Genomic DNA, 17,705 nt, shown 5'->3' with positions numbered 1-17,705 from the left:
GAAAGACACCCACACACACGCACATGCCCACCCCTACGATGCCAAGTCATCCAAGCGCTGCATTTGTGCTTGGCTACAGGAAGGAAGAGTTGGGGAAAAGAGGATGCTTTTCCATTGTGGGCCTGTATCTGGAGTAAACATGGTTGAGTCCAGTGGGTTTACTTGTAAGCTTCTCATAGGAAGTGACTTTGCACTGGGCCTGGCTCACACCAATCCTGTATGATAGCAAAGTTAGAACACTTGGCAAACATTGCTGCAGGCTGCGTGTGTGGCAGAGTCACTGACAACACTTTTTGCTCTGCTTTTCTCTTCTTTGCATTAACTGCCAGCTAATACTCTCTCTTCCTTTGAGGGGTACGTTTTGTGGTAGGAGCTATATTTGTATCATTCTGCTCTCCGTCAAAGTGTTCTTTTTTGTAAGAATAATTCACATCACAAGAATGCTGATATTCTAGGTACAATCAGCTCATGTATCAATATTTTAATGTGCATTTATATCTCAATGTTTTATATACACTCATGGAAGACTAGGACTTGAGTCACAGGCCTGTTTCTTTCCCCATGTGTTTTCTTAAATGATTCACCGAGCTCTCTAAACCGCATCATCTCTGTATTTGAAATATAATAGCAGCTACCTGTTAAGGTTGTTGTGATGATTAACTGAGAAAATATAAAGTCCTTTTAACACAGTATATTTATTATTATTATTATTATTAACGGCAGACATGGCACAGCTATAAGCTGGCTGAATACCAAGAAAAATGAGTAGGACGTACTTGTTACATTTCTTTTCCAACATAATGGTTTCCTTCTGGTCTGACTAGGGCCTTGCCCAAGATCACACACCTGGTAAGTGACAGAAGCAGACCTAAAATCCATGTCTTCCAACTCACAGTTTGGTTTCACAGTGAGTATTTCCAATGCAGACACAACAGGATGCAGTAACGCAGCCGGGTGCAGGGTGAGCCTGGAGGTGGGTAACCAAGACGGCTGACTGAACGTCTCCCTTGGCCATTCCCAGCCCCTGAACTCAGAGCCAGGATGGCACAGATCTCTGCAGGATGTGACTGCCACTCTCACCTCACCCTGCCTCTCCTCCCTCTGAACTGCAGGAACTCTTCCTGCCTCCATGGGGCCTCTCCTGTTGGCTCTCTTCCTCCTTCACTCCTGCCTCCCGGGAGGAATCAGCGATCTCCGGGAGGACCTGATGTTTCTGAAGACTGAGCACGCACTTCGCCTCTACCGGAGCGTGGCAGCAGAGAGAAGTGGAGACAACCTCGTCATTTCGCCTGTCGGCGTGTCCATCCCTCTAGAGATCCTGCAATTTGGAGCCCAAGGGAACACAGGCCGGCAGCTGGCAGAGGCCCTGGGTTACACGGTCCGTGGTAAGAGGGCTGCTTGCTCTCCTGCTCACTCTGCTGCTCACGCTCATGCTCACACTCTCTCCTACTCCTTCTCACACTCACACTCACTGTGCTCCTCACTCACACGCTCGGGCTGCCTCCGGAGGGGAGAGCTCCCAGCTACCAGGGCGGGCACACAGAGAATAATGACCACTTGGCAGGAATGTAGCAGAATGCACTTAAACTTTGGATCGTGGTTACCCTTGAGGATTTTTAAGGTCCCCTTCTAAGCTCAGGTTCCACGGCAATTTTTCAGTTTTATTTCTCAAGCTCTTTGATAATGCTTACAAGGTGCCAGGCAGTGTTCAGAGCATCTTGCAAATATTAACTCAATTATTTGTCATAACAACACTATTGAGGTAGGTAATCATATTATCATCCCTATTTTATAGAAGAACATATAGGCACAGAGAGTTTAAGCAACATGCCCAAGTTCACACAGCTAGTATGTGGCAGAGCTGGGATTCCAGCCTAGGCTATCTGGCTCCAGAGCCTATGCTCTTAACCAACCTGCTTTCATAAATCTGTGACCTCTAGCCAGTGCCATATGTAACAACATAATGCTGTGCTTATGCATTTTAGAACAGCTCTGCCTACAGCAGTAAGAGTCCCATGAATGCCAGGTCAGCCACACCCGGCCAGGATTCAGGGTCTCTGGCTTAGTGGCTGACCTCATACCAACCCACCCACTCCACACTAACACAGACACTCACAGACGTAAGTTCTTTTTCTCTATCTTAGAATAAGATGTCAATAAAAAAGGATGGGAGTGACAGTTGTGTAAATTAATATTTTTTAGAAAGTACAGGAACTAATACCAACATGATCTTGGTGACAGCTTCCTTTGGAGCCAGAATCTTGAGTTGCAAGTAAAGGTTAGCTCTCAAGATGTCAGGCCACAAGGCACCAGCTGAGCTTCCCATCTCCCTCCATCCACACCCTGTCCCCTGGCAAAACAGTTCTCGTGGCCAACAGACAAATATGTTTTCTGTCTGAGGCTATTTGAAGACAGACGTAAGTTATCGAGCTTAATTTTTCTCAGCAAGTGTATCACGGAAATGCACGTGTCCCTGGAGTTATTCTTCAGCCACACTAGATTCAGGGCAATGCAATTCATCAAGTTCTCTTGAGCTCCTGCTGCACGGGCTGGTGCCGTGCCAGGAACTCAGCCTCCAGATATATAAGGAAGCCGCTCAGTCTCATAGGAATGATGCGCATGGCAATACACTCTAACGCAGTGCGGTAAGTGAATTTCTTTGAAATAAGTTAGTACAGAGGAGGGAATGATTTATTCCACTGGCAGATCAGGAAGGCTCCCCAGAAGACAGGACACCTGAGATAGGTTATGAAGAATCAATAGGAAAATGAAGAGGGGCAAGCATTTCAGCCTTAAAACACTCACAGAATTCAGGATTGGGGGAAATGAGAAATGTAAGCGTCACTATCCTGCAGAGAAAGGGAACTGATCACAGTCAGTTCTCTGTTGTCACATATAGTTGGGGTACCTGCCCAACCAAACATGATTAAGAGCGTTTCCATAGAGCCCATTCAAGAATTACCAAATGTCAAGAATGCTTAACAGTCAAACTCCGTGGAACATTATCCCACCTTTTGTTTTCTTAGCCATAAACTGCCTCATTATCTCATGGAGCCATGGTTAATTATTATGAACAGGAATGTGGTGCTTACAGAGCTCTAGTTAATAGAATACGCTGTACTTTGGTTTGCCCCAAGATAGCTCAGAAAATTATGTGTGTGCTGCTTAATCCAACAGGCTAGAACCCACCACCTGCTCTGGCCCAGTCTTTCTTTTAAAAGTCAATACTGACCAAAAATACTTGCAAAAAGCAGCAGCAAAGCACATCCCAGGGTCTTGGGGCATTGCTCCTGTTCAATCTACAGAAAGATCTCTTCAGGTTTGCAGTGGGCACATCAGCAGTGTCTTCCCACTGAGTACCCAGCCAGTATGGGACAACCAGGAGCTTTGCCAGGACTCCCCCCTGCTGGTCATAGGAGCACAGCATGAGATTCAGAACAGACACCAGTGGTGTCTCCAAAGAGTACCCTTGTTTTCACCACATGCAACGCATGATTTCCCAATGTTCCAAGTTCTTGGGATTTCCATTGTTTTTCCAGGTAAATGAACAGAGCTCTCTCGCTTAAACAGAAGATGGAAGCTAGGAGCAGAGGCCTCAGAGATGGAGGTGGCCTGGCCCTTGGGAAAGAATTCTGTTTGATGTTGCATATGGATTTCACTTTTAGAGTCATTATGTCATTTGACCTTCATAGAAACCACATACAATCTATAGGCTGCCATTAATAAGCCCCATTTTACAAGTGAGACCAGAGGTTAACGATTTGGCAAGACTCAGCTCACTCAACAGGCAAGTCAGCGGAGGCAGGATTCGAGTTCCAGATTTTCTGACTCCAAATCCTGTGTTCTTTCCACACTCCCTTAGCTCCGGTCTGAGCCACTGAGCAGTTGCATGAATACATTAGGACTTTACCTTCTCTATTTTTCACCAGGACTATTCTCATTAATCTCTCAGCACAACCAGACTCTACAGACATCACCCTAAAACGTAACCCTCTTTTAATTCTCTGGCAATTAAAACATCAGCATCACCAAGATGTTTCTTGTAGTTTGAGAATTTCCTATACATTAACATTACAAAGTCCGGACCCACCAGATTCAGTGTCAGATTCGAGAAGTCCAGTTCAGCAAATGCATTAAAAAGGAAGGCGCTCTTTGCTGGTCTTGCAAAGCAGTTAGGAGGCTGGGCTGTCTGCAGCAAGACTCATGAAAATATCACTTCTCCTTCCAGCACTTTCCTCCCACTCTCTGCCCATCCCAGGGACCCTCTCCTCAAACCCTCCACACCTCCCCCACCACATTCCTGATCTCCTGCAGCCCCCGTGTTTTTCCTTCCTTCTGCCTCCTTCCCTGCTCAGCATTCTGTTAGAGCCACCTAGCCCCTCTCCTGCAAGAATGATGGCTTCCTGGGGGTTGGGGGGGAAGGGGGTGGTGGGCAGGAGGCGGGGGAGGTGGAGAGGAATTAAGCCAGCAGTGACAGGATGCTCTTTCCGGGTGTGAGGGAGGGGCAGTTTGTCATCAGTCCCTTTTGCCCCATCACGAACAGGGACCTGGGAAACTCATGACATTACATACAGCAAAATAGGAGGCTTTGGGCTTTGTGCTCCAAGAGCAAGAGGCTTTCCCAGCTTACCTGTCCTTCACCCGTCTGTGGGAAGGCAGTAAAGCACCACCTCCCACAACCCATGGCCCTGCACAAGTTTATTAATTTGTCTAAGTCCCAGCTCCCTCTCCTATAAATGGGGATCATAACAGCACTTAATTCACAGGGTTGCTGAAAGGATTAAATGTGATCGTGAATGTAGAGTGTTTAGCACAGAGTCTGTGAACACCGTCAACCTTCAGTATTTTTTATGCTAGTGATGTATATTCTGGCAGCGCCCAGAAAAGCTCTTCCTGTGTGCAAACGGGCAGGCACATTTCTCGGATGGAGAAAAGATTTCTCAATTTACTCTGCTACTTTAATGTGTGTGTCTGGCTAAAGGAACACTGGTCCCAGATCAGGTGAGAGGACAGAGGGGAGAGCTCTGTGACCATTTCCCAAGGTCACAGTACACTATGGACCAGAGAAATGTCTCACTTTGTTCTTGCAGAGACAGTGAACATTCTACAAAGACACGGTTCTATAAATACATATGACCTTCCTCAGTAGAGGAAAATCTGATCATAAGTATTTTTTCATTTATTTCTTTTGTTAAAATAAAAAGCAAGCACTGGAGGTAGGCTGTAATTCATGAGATTTATGTTCTGGGTCCCTTTTTTACAGTTGCAGATTCTAAGCAGCTGCTTTGGTAGTGAAAGTTTTGTGGTCGAGTGAAATCTGTCTGCAACTGTGGTCTGCAGCCTGGTGGCGGGGGGCCCTGGCCAGGGTGTATTCTGGGTGCCCATGCCTCGTCCTACCCACCCCAGAGGACTTTGGCCAGGCAAGTCGGGGATCTGCTGCTGCCTCCTGGCCTGGCCTCTGGGACATGAAGGGTGTCAGAGTGGATGGACCCCAAACCAATCAGAGATTCATCTCAACAGGAGCCCTGGAAGAGCCAGATGGGGCAAGGTGGTGCAGGAAGAGGGTACCAAGCATGCATCTCACAGGGGAGATTCATGGAGAGCCACAGGGCTGAGACTAAGAGGAAGGAGAGGCCCAGAGGACAAGGGGGCGGCCACATTCCAGAGCAGCCTGCACAGGAAGGGCACCTGATGCCTGGAAATGCCCAGCTTGCAGGTATCAGGAGCAAGGAGCTTGGGATATTCAGCTGTATCCTCATTTACCATGTGTGAGAGGCCTCACTCCGGTTACGGATGCCTAGGGGAGGATGGGAGCTGCAGCTTGTGAGTAACAGTGTGGAAAAAAAAATCCGCTATTGATTATGGAGGGAAGGAAGCAATCTCCTGTGTAAGTAGTAAGTAAATAGAAGGTCAGCTGCCATGAAGAAGGCGGAAACTATCGACTCTCTCAATTGCTTATTATTTCCTCAACATTCTTTCAGGTTCTCGCTGACATTAATAACACGAGCTGCCTGCTGGGTCTTAGAGAGATGGGGAATGAGAAGCGTTCTTACCTGTCCTCTGTGTTTCTCAAATTGAAGGCATAGTTCTAAAAGAGGCTGCATTCAATTGTCACTCAGGCTTATGACATGCAGTCTTGGGAATGGATTTAAGGAGCTGCACAAGATATATTGACAATTCAACAACCCGGCCACCGTGCATCATTGTTACTTGTGAGGTTCCCCAAAATCGGTTGACTTCGTCATTATTCGAAGCCCCATCACCCTGCATACCAGACCTGCGGTTTTCCCAGCTTTCTCTATTCTAGCACTGGTCAACATTTTTGACTCTGAAAGTTAGGAAAGAATAGCCTCTGGGATGTTGGTAGTGTTTTTCTATTTGACTTAATCACAGCCTGATTTCTTCTAGATCTGGCATGGGTTTTTCCCCGAACTTCTAATCTGTGGATACAGGCTAATTCCTGAGCGATTTAGCTATGACTTTTCCAGATTGACTGTACATGGTGGAGGAACCCTATGAAAGCAGAGTGGGGGTGCTGAGGCCCCATTTCAATGCAATGTGCAAACAGAGTTGTGCTAACTCCCTACTCACACTCACCAGTGTCAATTTATCCCAACACCTTTTTCACAGACCAAAGGGTGAAAGAGTTCTTGCACGCCGTTTATGCCACACTACCCAACTCCAGCCAAGGCGCCAGGATGGAGCTGGCCTGTACCCTTTTTGTGCAGGTGGGAACGACGCTCTCCCCCTGCTTTGTGGAGCAGGTCTCCCGCTGGGCCAACAGCAGCCTGGAGCCAGCCAACCTCAGTGAGCCCATCAGCGCCATCCAGGAGGATGAATGGGCCTCCAGGCAGACTGCAGGTAAAAGAAAACCATCCGCCTCAGTGAGGCTAAAGTCAGAGGGCTATAAAGACAGATTCACCAGAAGCCATGAGGATGGGTACTCAGGCCACTCTCTATTGCAACAGAAGTTTGTCCTCTTGGGGGAGCCTACATTGAATGACGTCCTCTATGCAGCAAGCAAACTGACCCTTGGCCCCCTTCTACCTCTCCCCCCCAACCCAGTCATTCACACTCACACGTGCGCACACCCACTCACACAGAAAGGACTCTTCAGAGTGTCCCACCTCCAGGGAACCCTGCAGGCTTTGACCCATGCAACTGTCCCGGAAGTGAGTCCCTCCGAGCTCTACTGTCACCTACAGTTAACCCCCCTGTGACAGCAAAATGCAGTAGGAGCCCAAAAAAGTGGTTTCTTGGGAATTTAGCTTAAGGAAATAATTCAAGAGAAGAAAAAGCTATATGATAAGATGCTCAGCCCAGTGTTATCAAAGAAAAAGATTTACAAACAACCTAACTGTCCAGCAATTAGGGATGATTCAGTGAATTACAGCACCTGTGTATGATGCGGTTGTAATTGTTATTAAAGACAATGAAAATTATCAACGTTTGCTGAGTGCTCAGTTTATTTATTTAGCACTCTTCTAACTCCTCCACGTTTATTATCCCAGTTCACCCTCACAGTAATCCTAGGAGGGAAAATCCTCATTTTGCAAACGGAGAAACTGGGACACAGAGATTGGGTCTCCCATCCAGGGACCGCAGAGCCAGGATTCTAATCCAGGTAGTCTGTCTCCAGCATCTTTGATAATTACAAAGGTCACTGGAAATAGGGAGAACGTTCAAAACCCAGTGTTGTTTAAAACGCAGAACAGAAGGTGATATGAACTTTATGATTGAACTGAGAACAAAGTATGCATGGACAAGGTGCGCAGAGTTAAAATGCAAACATGAAGATCTTTATTGATAAGAAGCTTTCCTCCTCTTTCTCTCTTTCACAGTATCTTTTCAATTTATTTTAAAATGTTTTAATTCCCTGTCTCCTCTGGTTGTGCTGCCAGGGACCCAAGGCCACAGTTAGCTGCTCTCAACCCCCAGGGCAGATTGTCCTCTAAGAAAGAGGGGCAATCGGTGTGGCCCTGAAAGGCCTGGAGTCTGGGGCCAGGTTGCTTGGGTTCAAATCCTAGGTTTCTATCTTGGTCAACTGGTAAGATAGTGGCTTTTCCCCTCACAAGTACATGACCTTGCACAACCTCTCTGAGCCTTGGTGACCCCATCTGTAGAACTGGGAATAACAAAACGACTGTTGGGAGAAGTCAGTGAGGGCTTGTAAAGCCTTTAAACAGAGACCGGCACAAAGTAGGTGTTTATTAAATAAATAAAGGGCTGGGACAAAAGCTGTCCCTTGAGGGGCACTCAGGCTGCTGCTCTCTCTGGTGACACATGGAATCGCAATGACCCCACCATGAAAGTTGTCTGAGCAGAGGCCCTGCCAGGAATGAGGCTTGGCAGCCAGGGCGATGGGGTGGGGATAACATCGTGCAGCATCTCCCATCACAGCACCCAGGCCCTCCCAGGGGTCTGCCTCAGGGGTGCACACCTGATGCCTCCTGGGAAACTGCACCAGCTGGAACCTGCTGGAACCAGCAGAGCATCCCAACCTGTTCAGAAAAGAATACAAGCATGGTCTTCAGCTGCAGCTAGTTACAAACACTACAATTCCACAACTCATAGATAGTAACAAGCAGGCTACAAAGCCCACTTCAGGGACGCTTCAGCACCCCCCAGAGAATGCACAGGTGTCCGCAACACAGTCCCTCTCCACCTGCAGGTGAGGGCCCAGGTGGCTCGATGAGGGAGCGCGGCAACGCAGCACTTGCTCAGCTGGCGCTGGTGAGCACCATGTCCTTCCGAAGCACTTGGCGGCAGAGATTCTCCTCCACGGACACTCAGCTCCTGCCTTTCACCTGCGCCCAGGGCCGTGTTCTCCGGGTCCCCACGATGTACCAAATGGCCGAGGTCAACTACGGTGAGCTTCTTCCCCACAGCCGTGCTGCCTAGTGAGAGGAACACGAGGGTGAGAGGAATGCGGGCGGGGAGAGGAGGCCAGGTCTCTGCTCTCAAAGGATCAGGCTGAGTTTCTCTGTGGTTCTCTCTGCCATATGGTGGGTGTGGCGTAAGGAAAGACCAGGGAGCCGGGAGACTCTGAGGAAGGTAAGGAAGCAGATGTGAAAGAGAAACCCAATTTCATGCTTGACATTTCCCTCCTCACTTAGTAAAGGGAGGAGTTAGTGTCAAACCAAAGACGTTTGGACCAAACCCCTCCCTTGGGAGGCACCTCCATAAAATGAACACCCGCTTCACCTTTGGTGCTGAGAAAAGATGGGAAATTGAGAGTCCAGTCTAAAAGGCTCTCAGGAGTATGACCACACTGAAAGTGCCACCGGTCCTAAAATACCATTGTTCTGCCTGATGGTCACTCATCCTGGTCAGAGTGGGGGTGCACCAGTGAGCACCTGGCAGCCCCCATCCCGGCAGACTGGTGTGTGGTGTGTGTACCTCAGTGGGACCCCAGCACCCTGCCCCTACACACCTCCTTTCTCAGTCTCACCTGGCAGCCCTCGTTTGCAGGTGCAGCCCCCTCCAGCTTGTAGGACTAATTAGTTTCCTATTCAGGAAAAAGCTAGTGAGACTTAAATCAGTGTTTCAGGAACTTTGGCATTTAGAAAACTTGCTGGTCATCCTGTTCTGATTCCACGCAGGACTCACAGAGTGCTCAGTGAATTTATTCATTTGTTTATTCAACCAATAATTCTTAATTGAGGTCAAGTAAGATGAGAAGAGAAGAACGTCTATTGGATAAGTAATCATCCCTTTAAGATGTATTGTAGTTCTTGTTCCTAATACTTTCCTGTTGCCTCTGTGACCCAGGCTGGTTCATCTGACTGTCAGCTACATAGTGGCAGGGGGGCTCTATGACACTCTTGTTCTTCTCTTAACACCCAGCGTGCAGTGCACAGTAGCTGGCACTTAATGGATGCTGAGCAAATATTTATTGAATAGATAAAGTAAGGAGTAGGAACCATGCCCCTATCTTTCCCCACTAAGCCTAAGATTTTTGCTTCAGCAGCCAGTCAGGTCTGCCATCCCACAATGCTAGGGCCAGCCTTGCTGTCCTCCCCGGGAAGGGATCTGTCTGGAGCTCCACCCGAGGCTGGAGCTGCCCCAGGCCGCCAGTTCTCCCCAGCCCACCTGGATTGCTCCATATTCCTTGTCCTCCTTTCCCATCACTAGGTCCAGCCACTGCCTCTGCATTCACCAGCAAGCCTCACTGGGGCGCCCCGTCTCTGGCCATCTGTGTCTGCTGCCACCTGGACCATCATCACATGCCTCCAAAATCATGCTCTGCCCAATGGGCTGGACTTGTCCTCACTCAGCCATTGCCATTGCCCACAAGCTGCCAGGTGCCCATCCTGTGACATATTTGTTTAGGTCACTGGTTACAAATTATCAGCCCCCAGATCAAATCCAGCCTGGATTCATGCTTTGTTAGGCCTACGCAGTGTTTTAAAAATTGGGAAATTTCATTGAACGTCTGGGTTTAGAGCTTTGGTTGAAAGATAGGAAGATCTAGCACAAAGAGCCTGGGTCCCCACATGACCACACTAGGCCAGGACTGGAGTGACTGCCTCTGTAAGACAGGGTGTATTGTTCTCCCATGTGCCATCATCGCCACTGTGCCCAGCCACTGCAGGCCCTGGGACTCAAGCCTTGTTAGGGTATCTTAGAGATTGTAGGCCTTAGGATCAGAAAGGTGACCAGAGCACCCAGCAGTCTTTGGCCTCAAACTGCTTCCTGAGGGTGAGGTGGACACCTTGTTAACAAAATGCATTGTTTCCAGTTCTGTGAGCTGGTCCTTCCAGGGCCTGGCACTGTTTGGTTCCCCTAGCTCCTGGGACAAAACTAACCCCCCATCCACTGAACCTCCAGGCCAGTTCCGGGACCCAGCGGGCCATCAGGTGGGGGTACTGGAGCTGCCTTACCTGGGAAGCACAGCGAGTCTGCTCCTGGTGCTGCCCCGTGACAAAGACACCCCACTGGCCCACATTGAGCCACACCTTACACCCAGCATCATCCACATCTGGACCTCCAGCCTGAGGAGAGCCAGGATGGACGTGTTCCTGCCCAGGTGAGCAGCTGTGTCCTCCTTACAGGTTGCTCTGCAGCCTAATCCAGCCGACCAGGCCTGGATTAGAACATAGGCGGTCTGACTCAAGTCCCTCCTTAACCACTCGGCTGACTCACCTAATGTACCCCTAGAGGTTTGGCCAAAGTGGAGCTAGCCTAGAGTTCAGGTCCATTGAGAGTCACTGCTCATTAACTCATGACACTGACTGAAAGGAACTAATTTCCTGGGGTCTTCTTAAGAGGAGATGCTCTGCCTTCACTGGGTCAGGCTGGAGCCCCCAGGCACCCACTCCAGCTTCACGCCACAGCCAGTTCTCTGGGCAGGGAAAGAAGAGCAGTCAGTTCCCTTGGAGGAATGTGCCCCAAGCCTTATCATATCCTTAGAGTACACAACTGTCATTTTTCCAGAACCAAAAAGGCAAGATAGCTAATATAACTGAGCAAATAGAGATGTAATTCTGATCAGAATTAAGGCATAAAAATTCAAGACTTTAAGTCTCTGTGCTAAAGATTCTCCTTCTTTCTAAATAGAGGTGACCCCTTCTTTAAGAAAACCCAACAGGTACCAATACAAATTGTCAAAAAGTTAAATGATGGCACTTGATTTTGCTTTTCCAAGGCAAAACCTATCTGCAAAAGTCACTACTTTACAAAAGGACTCCTCATTGAACTTCCTTAAATGATAAGTTTTTTTGGTACACTTGAAATCAGAGTGAATTTAGAATTAATCTGTAGACCAGCATTGAGCCAAGAATGTTGTCCGAGGGCTCATGTTCAGCGTGTGGCTTCTTCATGCTCCTCCCCGCTGGCCATCCTGGCCTTCTCCACTCACCAGGCTCTCAGCAGTGCTGAGCCAGAGGCCCTGGCAATGCTCCCTAAAGGAGTTAAAAATAAATTCAAGCAGTGGAATAAAAACACACAAGGAGAACCCTAGTGAGTTAAGGGCCAAGGGCTAAAGTGGGATCTGGCATAGCCAGGGCAGAAAGAGAACTCAACTCTAACATAAATCCTGTCTCTCCAAGCCAAATATTTGGACCCCAAATCAAAGCACAGAGCCTGGATATTTCAACAGGTCTCTCTAGCAAGGAGCAGAAGCAACCTTAATCTTTCTGTTACATTTGATAGAAGCTCAGAGAAGGAAGAGGAGCTGTCACTGCTAAAAGCAGAGAGAAAGTGCAGCCTAGTGCAGGAATTTGCCACAGTCTTTGAGTTTAGGAGACAGATGCCGGCCTCCTCCTGGAAGACAGCCCAGGGAGGTGCCTGCTCCACTGAGGACCCTCCACTGTCACTGATTCTGCCTTTAGAACTTGCAATCCCCTGAGGAATGATCCTGAAAAACACTGGAGGACAGGGAAGGGACGGGAAGGCAGAGATGATAGTAACACAAGTAGTAGTTAACATTTGACCTCATCCTGATAAATTTTTTTTATTTCGCTAAGACTATCAAACCTGCTGTCTGAGAAGGAGAGAAGTGTTTAGGGAAATAAGGCTATTTCACAAGCCAAATGAACCAAGTAAAAAAAACAAAAAACAAAAAACGAAAACCTAGCTTTAAACCCTTCAGGGAATAAATAGAGAAAGAAGCTAAAACTATTTTAGGTCTAGATTTGGGTACAAAACTTTGGACCATAGTAGACACAGGTCAGCTTTTGGGTAAGCATTTAGCTCTAGTTCCACAAATCATTCATCATTTCATATGACTTGTTCTGTAGTCAGCCTGAATTTTTCATTTAGCAAGAGCAAAACCTTGTGCATACCATGGGTAGCAACGCGAAACTTGTGTGGCAAAACATCATTAAGCAAGTAAATTCTGGATGAATTATGATGTCTAGCTTCCAAAGTAAACTTTTATTTATTTATAAAGAAATAAAATAAAAAGTATAGGGACTATTAGTCTTCTTTAGGTACATTATCATCCCAAAAGAATAATCAAGAAAATCAACGAGTGGTAACAGGGGTCACTTATATCCATAATGCCGTAATGCCCTACAAGAAAGACTAATAACGTCAAATATATACTTGTTTAATGAATAACACATTTAGTTTTTAGGTCAACAAAGTAGGAAGCTAAGCATGAGCATTTTTTTCCTAATATCAGAAGTGATATATGTATTTTTAAAGTCCACCAGATCTCTCATATCCAAAATGAGTTTTGCCCTTCCTTCAAGGAGGTGCTGATCATTGTCATGCAGGGTTTATGCTTTTCTAAGGGTTTTTTCTTTCCTTTTTTTGGAAACTGAGCTATAATTCACATATCATAAATCCATTCTTTATTTTTCTTCTTTTTGCTGGGAAAGATTCACTCTGAGCTGACATCTATTGCCAATCTTCCTCTCTCTCCTTTTTTTCCCCCCTCCCCAAAGCCCCGGTACATGGTTGTATATTCTAGTTGTAAATTTTTCTATTTCTTCTATGTGAGCTGCCACAGCATGGCTACTGACAGATGAGTGGTGTGGTTCTGCGCCCAGGAACTGAACCTGGGCCACTGAAGCAGAGCGCGCAGATCTTTAACCATTAGGCCATCAGGGCTAGCTCGAAATCCATTCTTTTAAAGTGTACAATTTAGAGGGTTTCAGTATATTTGCAGAGTTGTATGAACATCACCACTATCTAATTTCAGAACATTTTCATCACTTCAAAAAGAAACTCCATACTCACTAGCAGTCAGTTGCATTCCCCCTCCCCCCAGAAAGTGTTTTGGCACTTTTCCACTTTTTGACTACTACAAACATTTTTGTGTGGATATATGTTTTCAATTATCTTGGGTATATACCTAGGAATGGAATTATTGGGTCATGTGTTAACTCTGTATTTTACATTTTGAGGAACTGTCGGTTTTCCAAGTGGCTGCACTGTTTTACATTCCTACTAGCAATGTATGAGAATTCCAATTTCTCCATATCCTCGTCAACACTTGCTATTGTCCTTTTTTTTCTTAAGTCCCTCCTCGTGTTTAATGGTTACGGAGTTTCAGTTTGGGTTGATGAAAAAGTTCTGGAGTAGACAATGGTAATAGTTGGACAACAATGTGAATGTACTTAATGCCACTGATTTATACACCTAACATAATTAAAATGGCAAATTTTATGTTGTGTGTATTTACCACAATTTTTCTAAAAAAGCCCCTCTTCATGGAGGAAGGAAGGTAGGGAGAGGACAAAGACTGCCTTCCCAAAACATGGATTAAAAAGTAGGGATGTTGTAAAGTTTTCGTTCAGGAACTGTATAGTTATTTTTAGTTGTATTAGTTAGGACAAATTCACCTCCTCTGTCCCCCAGCAATGTCCTCCTCTATGCTTTGCCTTCCTCCTCAGGCTGGAGGCAAGATGGCTGCAGCCCGTCTGACCTCACAAGTGTGTATAACAACAACTGTAGGAGAAAGCCCCCATGTTTTTGATTATAGGTAGTATGAAGTGGTATCTCATTGTGACTTTCATTTACATTTCCCTAAAGACTAATGATGTCAAGCATCTTTTCATGTACTTGTTGGCCATTTATGTATCTTTTTTTGGAGAAATATCTATTTGAATTATTTGGCCATTTTTAAATTGGGTGTCTTTTTATTGTTGTAATATTTCCTCACATATTCTAGATACTGGTCACTTATCAAACAAATGATTTGTAAATATTTTTTCCCATTTTGTGGTTTGTCTCTTCGTTTCCTTAATGGTGTCCTTTCAAGCACAAGCATTTTTAATTTTGATGAAGTTCAATTAATCTATTTTTTCTTTTGTTTCTTGTACTTTATTTTTGAGGTCATATCTAAGAAACCATTGCTTAACCAAGGCCACAAAGATCTATGTCTATGTTTCTTCTAAGAGATTTATAGTTTTAGCTCTTGTCTGTAGGTCATCAACGCATGTTGAATTGATTTTTGTGTACGGTATGAGGTAGAGGTTCCACTTCATTCTTTGCATGTGGCTATTCAACTGTTTCAGCACCATTTATTGAAAAGACTGTTCTTTCTCTCATTAAACTTTCTTGGCACCCTTGTTGAAATCAATTGACTATAAATGTATGGGTTTATTTCTGGATTTTCAATGCCATTCTATAGGCATAAATGTCTATACTGCTGCCAGTCTGACACAGTCTTGGTTACTGTACTTTTTACTTTGTTTAGAAATCAGGAAGTGTTCAGTCTTTCAACTTTGTTCTTTTTCAAGATTGTTTGGGCCGTTCTGGGTCCCTTGCATTTCCATATAATTTTAGGATCAGCTTCTCAGTTTTTGCCAAAAAGGCAGCTGGGATTTTGATAAGGATTGTGTTGAATCTGTAGATTAATTTGGGGAACGTTGCTTTCTAACAATATTAAGTATTCCAATCCACAAACATGGAATATCTTTCATTTTATTTAGGTTTTCTTTAGTTTCTTTCAACAATGTTTTGTAGTTTTCAGTATACAAGTTTTACACTTCTTTTGTTAAATTTATTTCTAAGTATTTGTAAATGTTTTATTCCTTTTGGTACATTGTAGATGGGATTTTATTTTCAGATTGGTCATTGCTAGTATAAAGAAACACAGATGATTTTTGTATCTTGATCTTATACTTTGCCACCTTGATGAACTCATTTATTAGCTTTAACAGTTTGTGTGTGTGTGTATAGATTCCTTAGGATTTTCTATATACAAAACCAAGTCATCTGTCAACAGAGATAGATTTACTTCTTTTTTTCTAATCTAGATGCATTTTATTTCTTTCTCTTGTGTAATTTCCCTGCGTACCCTTCAGTACAAAGTTAAATAGAAGTGGTGGACATCCTTGTCTTGTTCCTGATCTTAGGGGGAGAGCATTTGGCCTTTCACCATTAAGTATCATGCTAGCTGTGGGTTTTTGTAGATGCCCTTTTTCAGGTTAAAGAAGTTCCCTTCTATCCCAAGTTTGTTGAGTAGTTTTGTTTTTGCTTTTATGAAAGGGTATTGAATTTTGTCAAATGCTCTTTCTGTATCTATTGAGATAATCACATGGCCTTTGTCTTTTATTCTATTTATATGGTGTTTTACATTGATTGATTTTCATATGTTGAACCCACTTTGCATTCCCGGAATAAATCTTGCTTGGTCATGGTAGAATTTATATGCCGTTGGATTCAAGATGCTAGTATTTTGTCGAGGTTTTTTGCATCTATATTCATAAGGGATATTGGTCTATAGATAGTTTTCCTTTTTGTGATGTCCTTGTCTGATTTTGGTAAAGACCGTTGTTTTTTATTCAAGAGAGTTTTGTAGCATTTCTTCTGGACTGGCCTTCATAGCCATACCAAAAAAAATCACTCTCACCTTTTATAGTCATACCTCACTTTTACTATTGTTTTTAATTTACTGAAAATGATACTACCCAATTTTATCACTCACCATAATCACCACACTTGGCTTCAAACATCCCTTAGCTCTTTCTCAATATCATTGAGAAACAATAAAACCACAGTGGTAACAGTATAGTACATGAGCTATAGTGGGCATTGTTCTGAGCACTTTACAAGGATTATTTCACCTAATCTTCACAACAGTAAGAACTAAGCACTACTATTAAGCTTATTTTACAAATGAGGAAACTGGCGCAAATAGAGGTAAAGTAACTTGCCCCACATCCCTCAGCTAATAAGAGGCTGGACCAGGATTCAAACCCCGGCACTGGATTCCCAAATTCATGCTCTTCACTGCTATGTTTCAGCAGTAGGAGTTTTCATAGTATGTGTTTTAGGTATTTAAGAACATTTCAGAAGAGGTGACCCAAAACTTTTTTGAGAAACATCAGCATGCTTGGAGAAAGCACATACCTTTTTTGGAAACTATTCTGAAGATCCAAAACATACATCTAGGAGAAAATTGGATGCTTTTGGTTAAAATATTGGTCACATTGTCTTGTACAGCAATGGAGACCTTTGATATTAAATGGTTTTATCCAGTATTTTTACTCTCCTACAAGTTTTGTGTGGTTTATAGAAAAAGGCCATCTAAATTCCATTTTGAACTTTTTTATTTTCAAAGAAAAATAATGTCAGTAATTCTTTTAAAGGATGCTTCAATAGTAAAATGTTAAATACCTTGCCCTTGGGGAAATGTTGCAGAGTTCAAGGTATGTTGATTCTTCCCACCCTCAGGACTTACTAGGAAAAGCAAAGCTTTCACCTGACTTCCTCCCCCGCTGGGTGTCAAAGGCACACATTGCCCACAGCAGTCATGAAAATACGTCTTATCAAATGAGACACTCTATTGATTGTCAGATAGTCAACAACTTCTTTTCTGCACCTACTATGTGTGAGATGCCACACGAGATGGGAGGTAGCAAAGTGTAGACAACAAGAGCGAAGGCTATGCACTCAGCCTCAATTTGAGTTGAGCTCCACCACACACTCGTTAGGTCCTCTTGGGCAAGTTTCTTAAACTCTTTAAGCCTCAGTTTTCTCATCTGTAAAAAATGAGGATAATAATAACAGTTATGTGAACATGAAATGAAATAATCCACATAAAATACTTAGCAGAGTGCCCCGCGCATGGTAAGCACGCAGTAAAAATTCATTATAAATAGGAAATAAAAGATTGGCTGGGATAGCCTCTCCTCAAGTAGTTTACAACAACATAAATAACAGTAGTAGGAAGAAGAATGTTCTATACATCAAAAGAGTAGAACAAAGTATTAATGGGACTTCAAGAACCTAAGGTCACAAAACAGCTG

At 44.6% G+C, this 17,705-nt stretch overlaps 1 protein-coding gene and 1 long non-coding RNA gene across 2 annotated transcripts in view; one reads left to right on the top strand and one right to left on the bottom strand.

The window, feature by feature from the left end:
* The first annotated feature begins 1,038 nt into the window (after positions 1-1,038).
* Positions 1,039-17,705, top strand: part of SERPINE3 (serpin family E member 3) — a 30,831-nt gene continuing 14,164 nt past the window's right edge. Inside the window, exons 1-4 of the mRNA XM_008529672.2 lie at positions 1,039-1,385; positions 6,631-6,861; positions 8,672-8,869; positions 10,831-11,029. Of these exons, the coding sequence (XP_008527894.2) occupies positions 1,130-1,385; positions 6,631-6,861; positions 8,672-8,869; positions 10,831-11,029 (884 nt within the window). The 5' untranslated portion in view covers positions 1,039-1,129. The remainder of the gene's footprint in view (positions 1,386-6,630; positions 6,862-8,671; positions 8,870-10,830; positions 11,030-17,705) is intronic.
* Positions 7,773-17,438, bottom strand: LOC103557261 (uncharacterized). The gene is made up of 2 exons (XR_011528056.1): positions 17,283-17,438; positions 7,773-8,897 (listed from the first exon to the last, which is right to left on the bottom strand). It is a non-coding gene; the product is annotated as an uncharacterized lncRNA (long non-coding RNA).

This window comes from Equus przewalskii, chromosome 16 (assembly GCF_037783145.1).
Source record: "Equus przewalskii isolate Varuska chromosome 16, EquPr2, whole genome shotgun sequence".
Classification (NCBI taxonomy): Eukaryota; Metazoa; Chordata; class Mammalia; order Perissodactyla; family Equidae; genus Equus; species Equus przewalskii.
The sequence above is the reverse complement of the archived record's forward strand: the minus strand, read 5'-3'. Positions and strand labels throughout refer to the sequence as shown.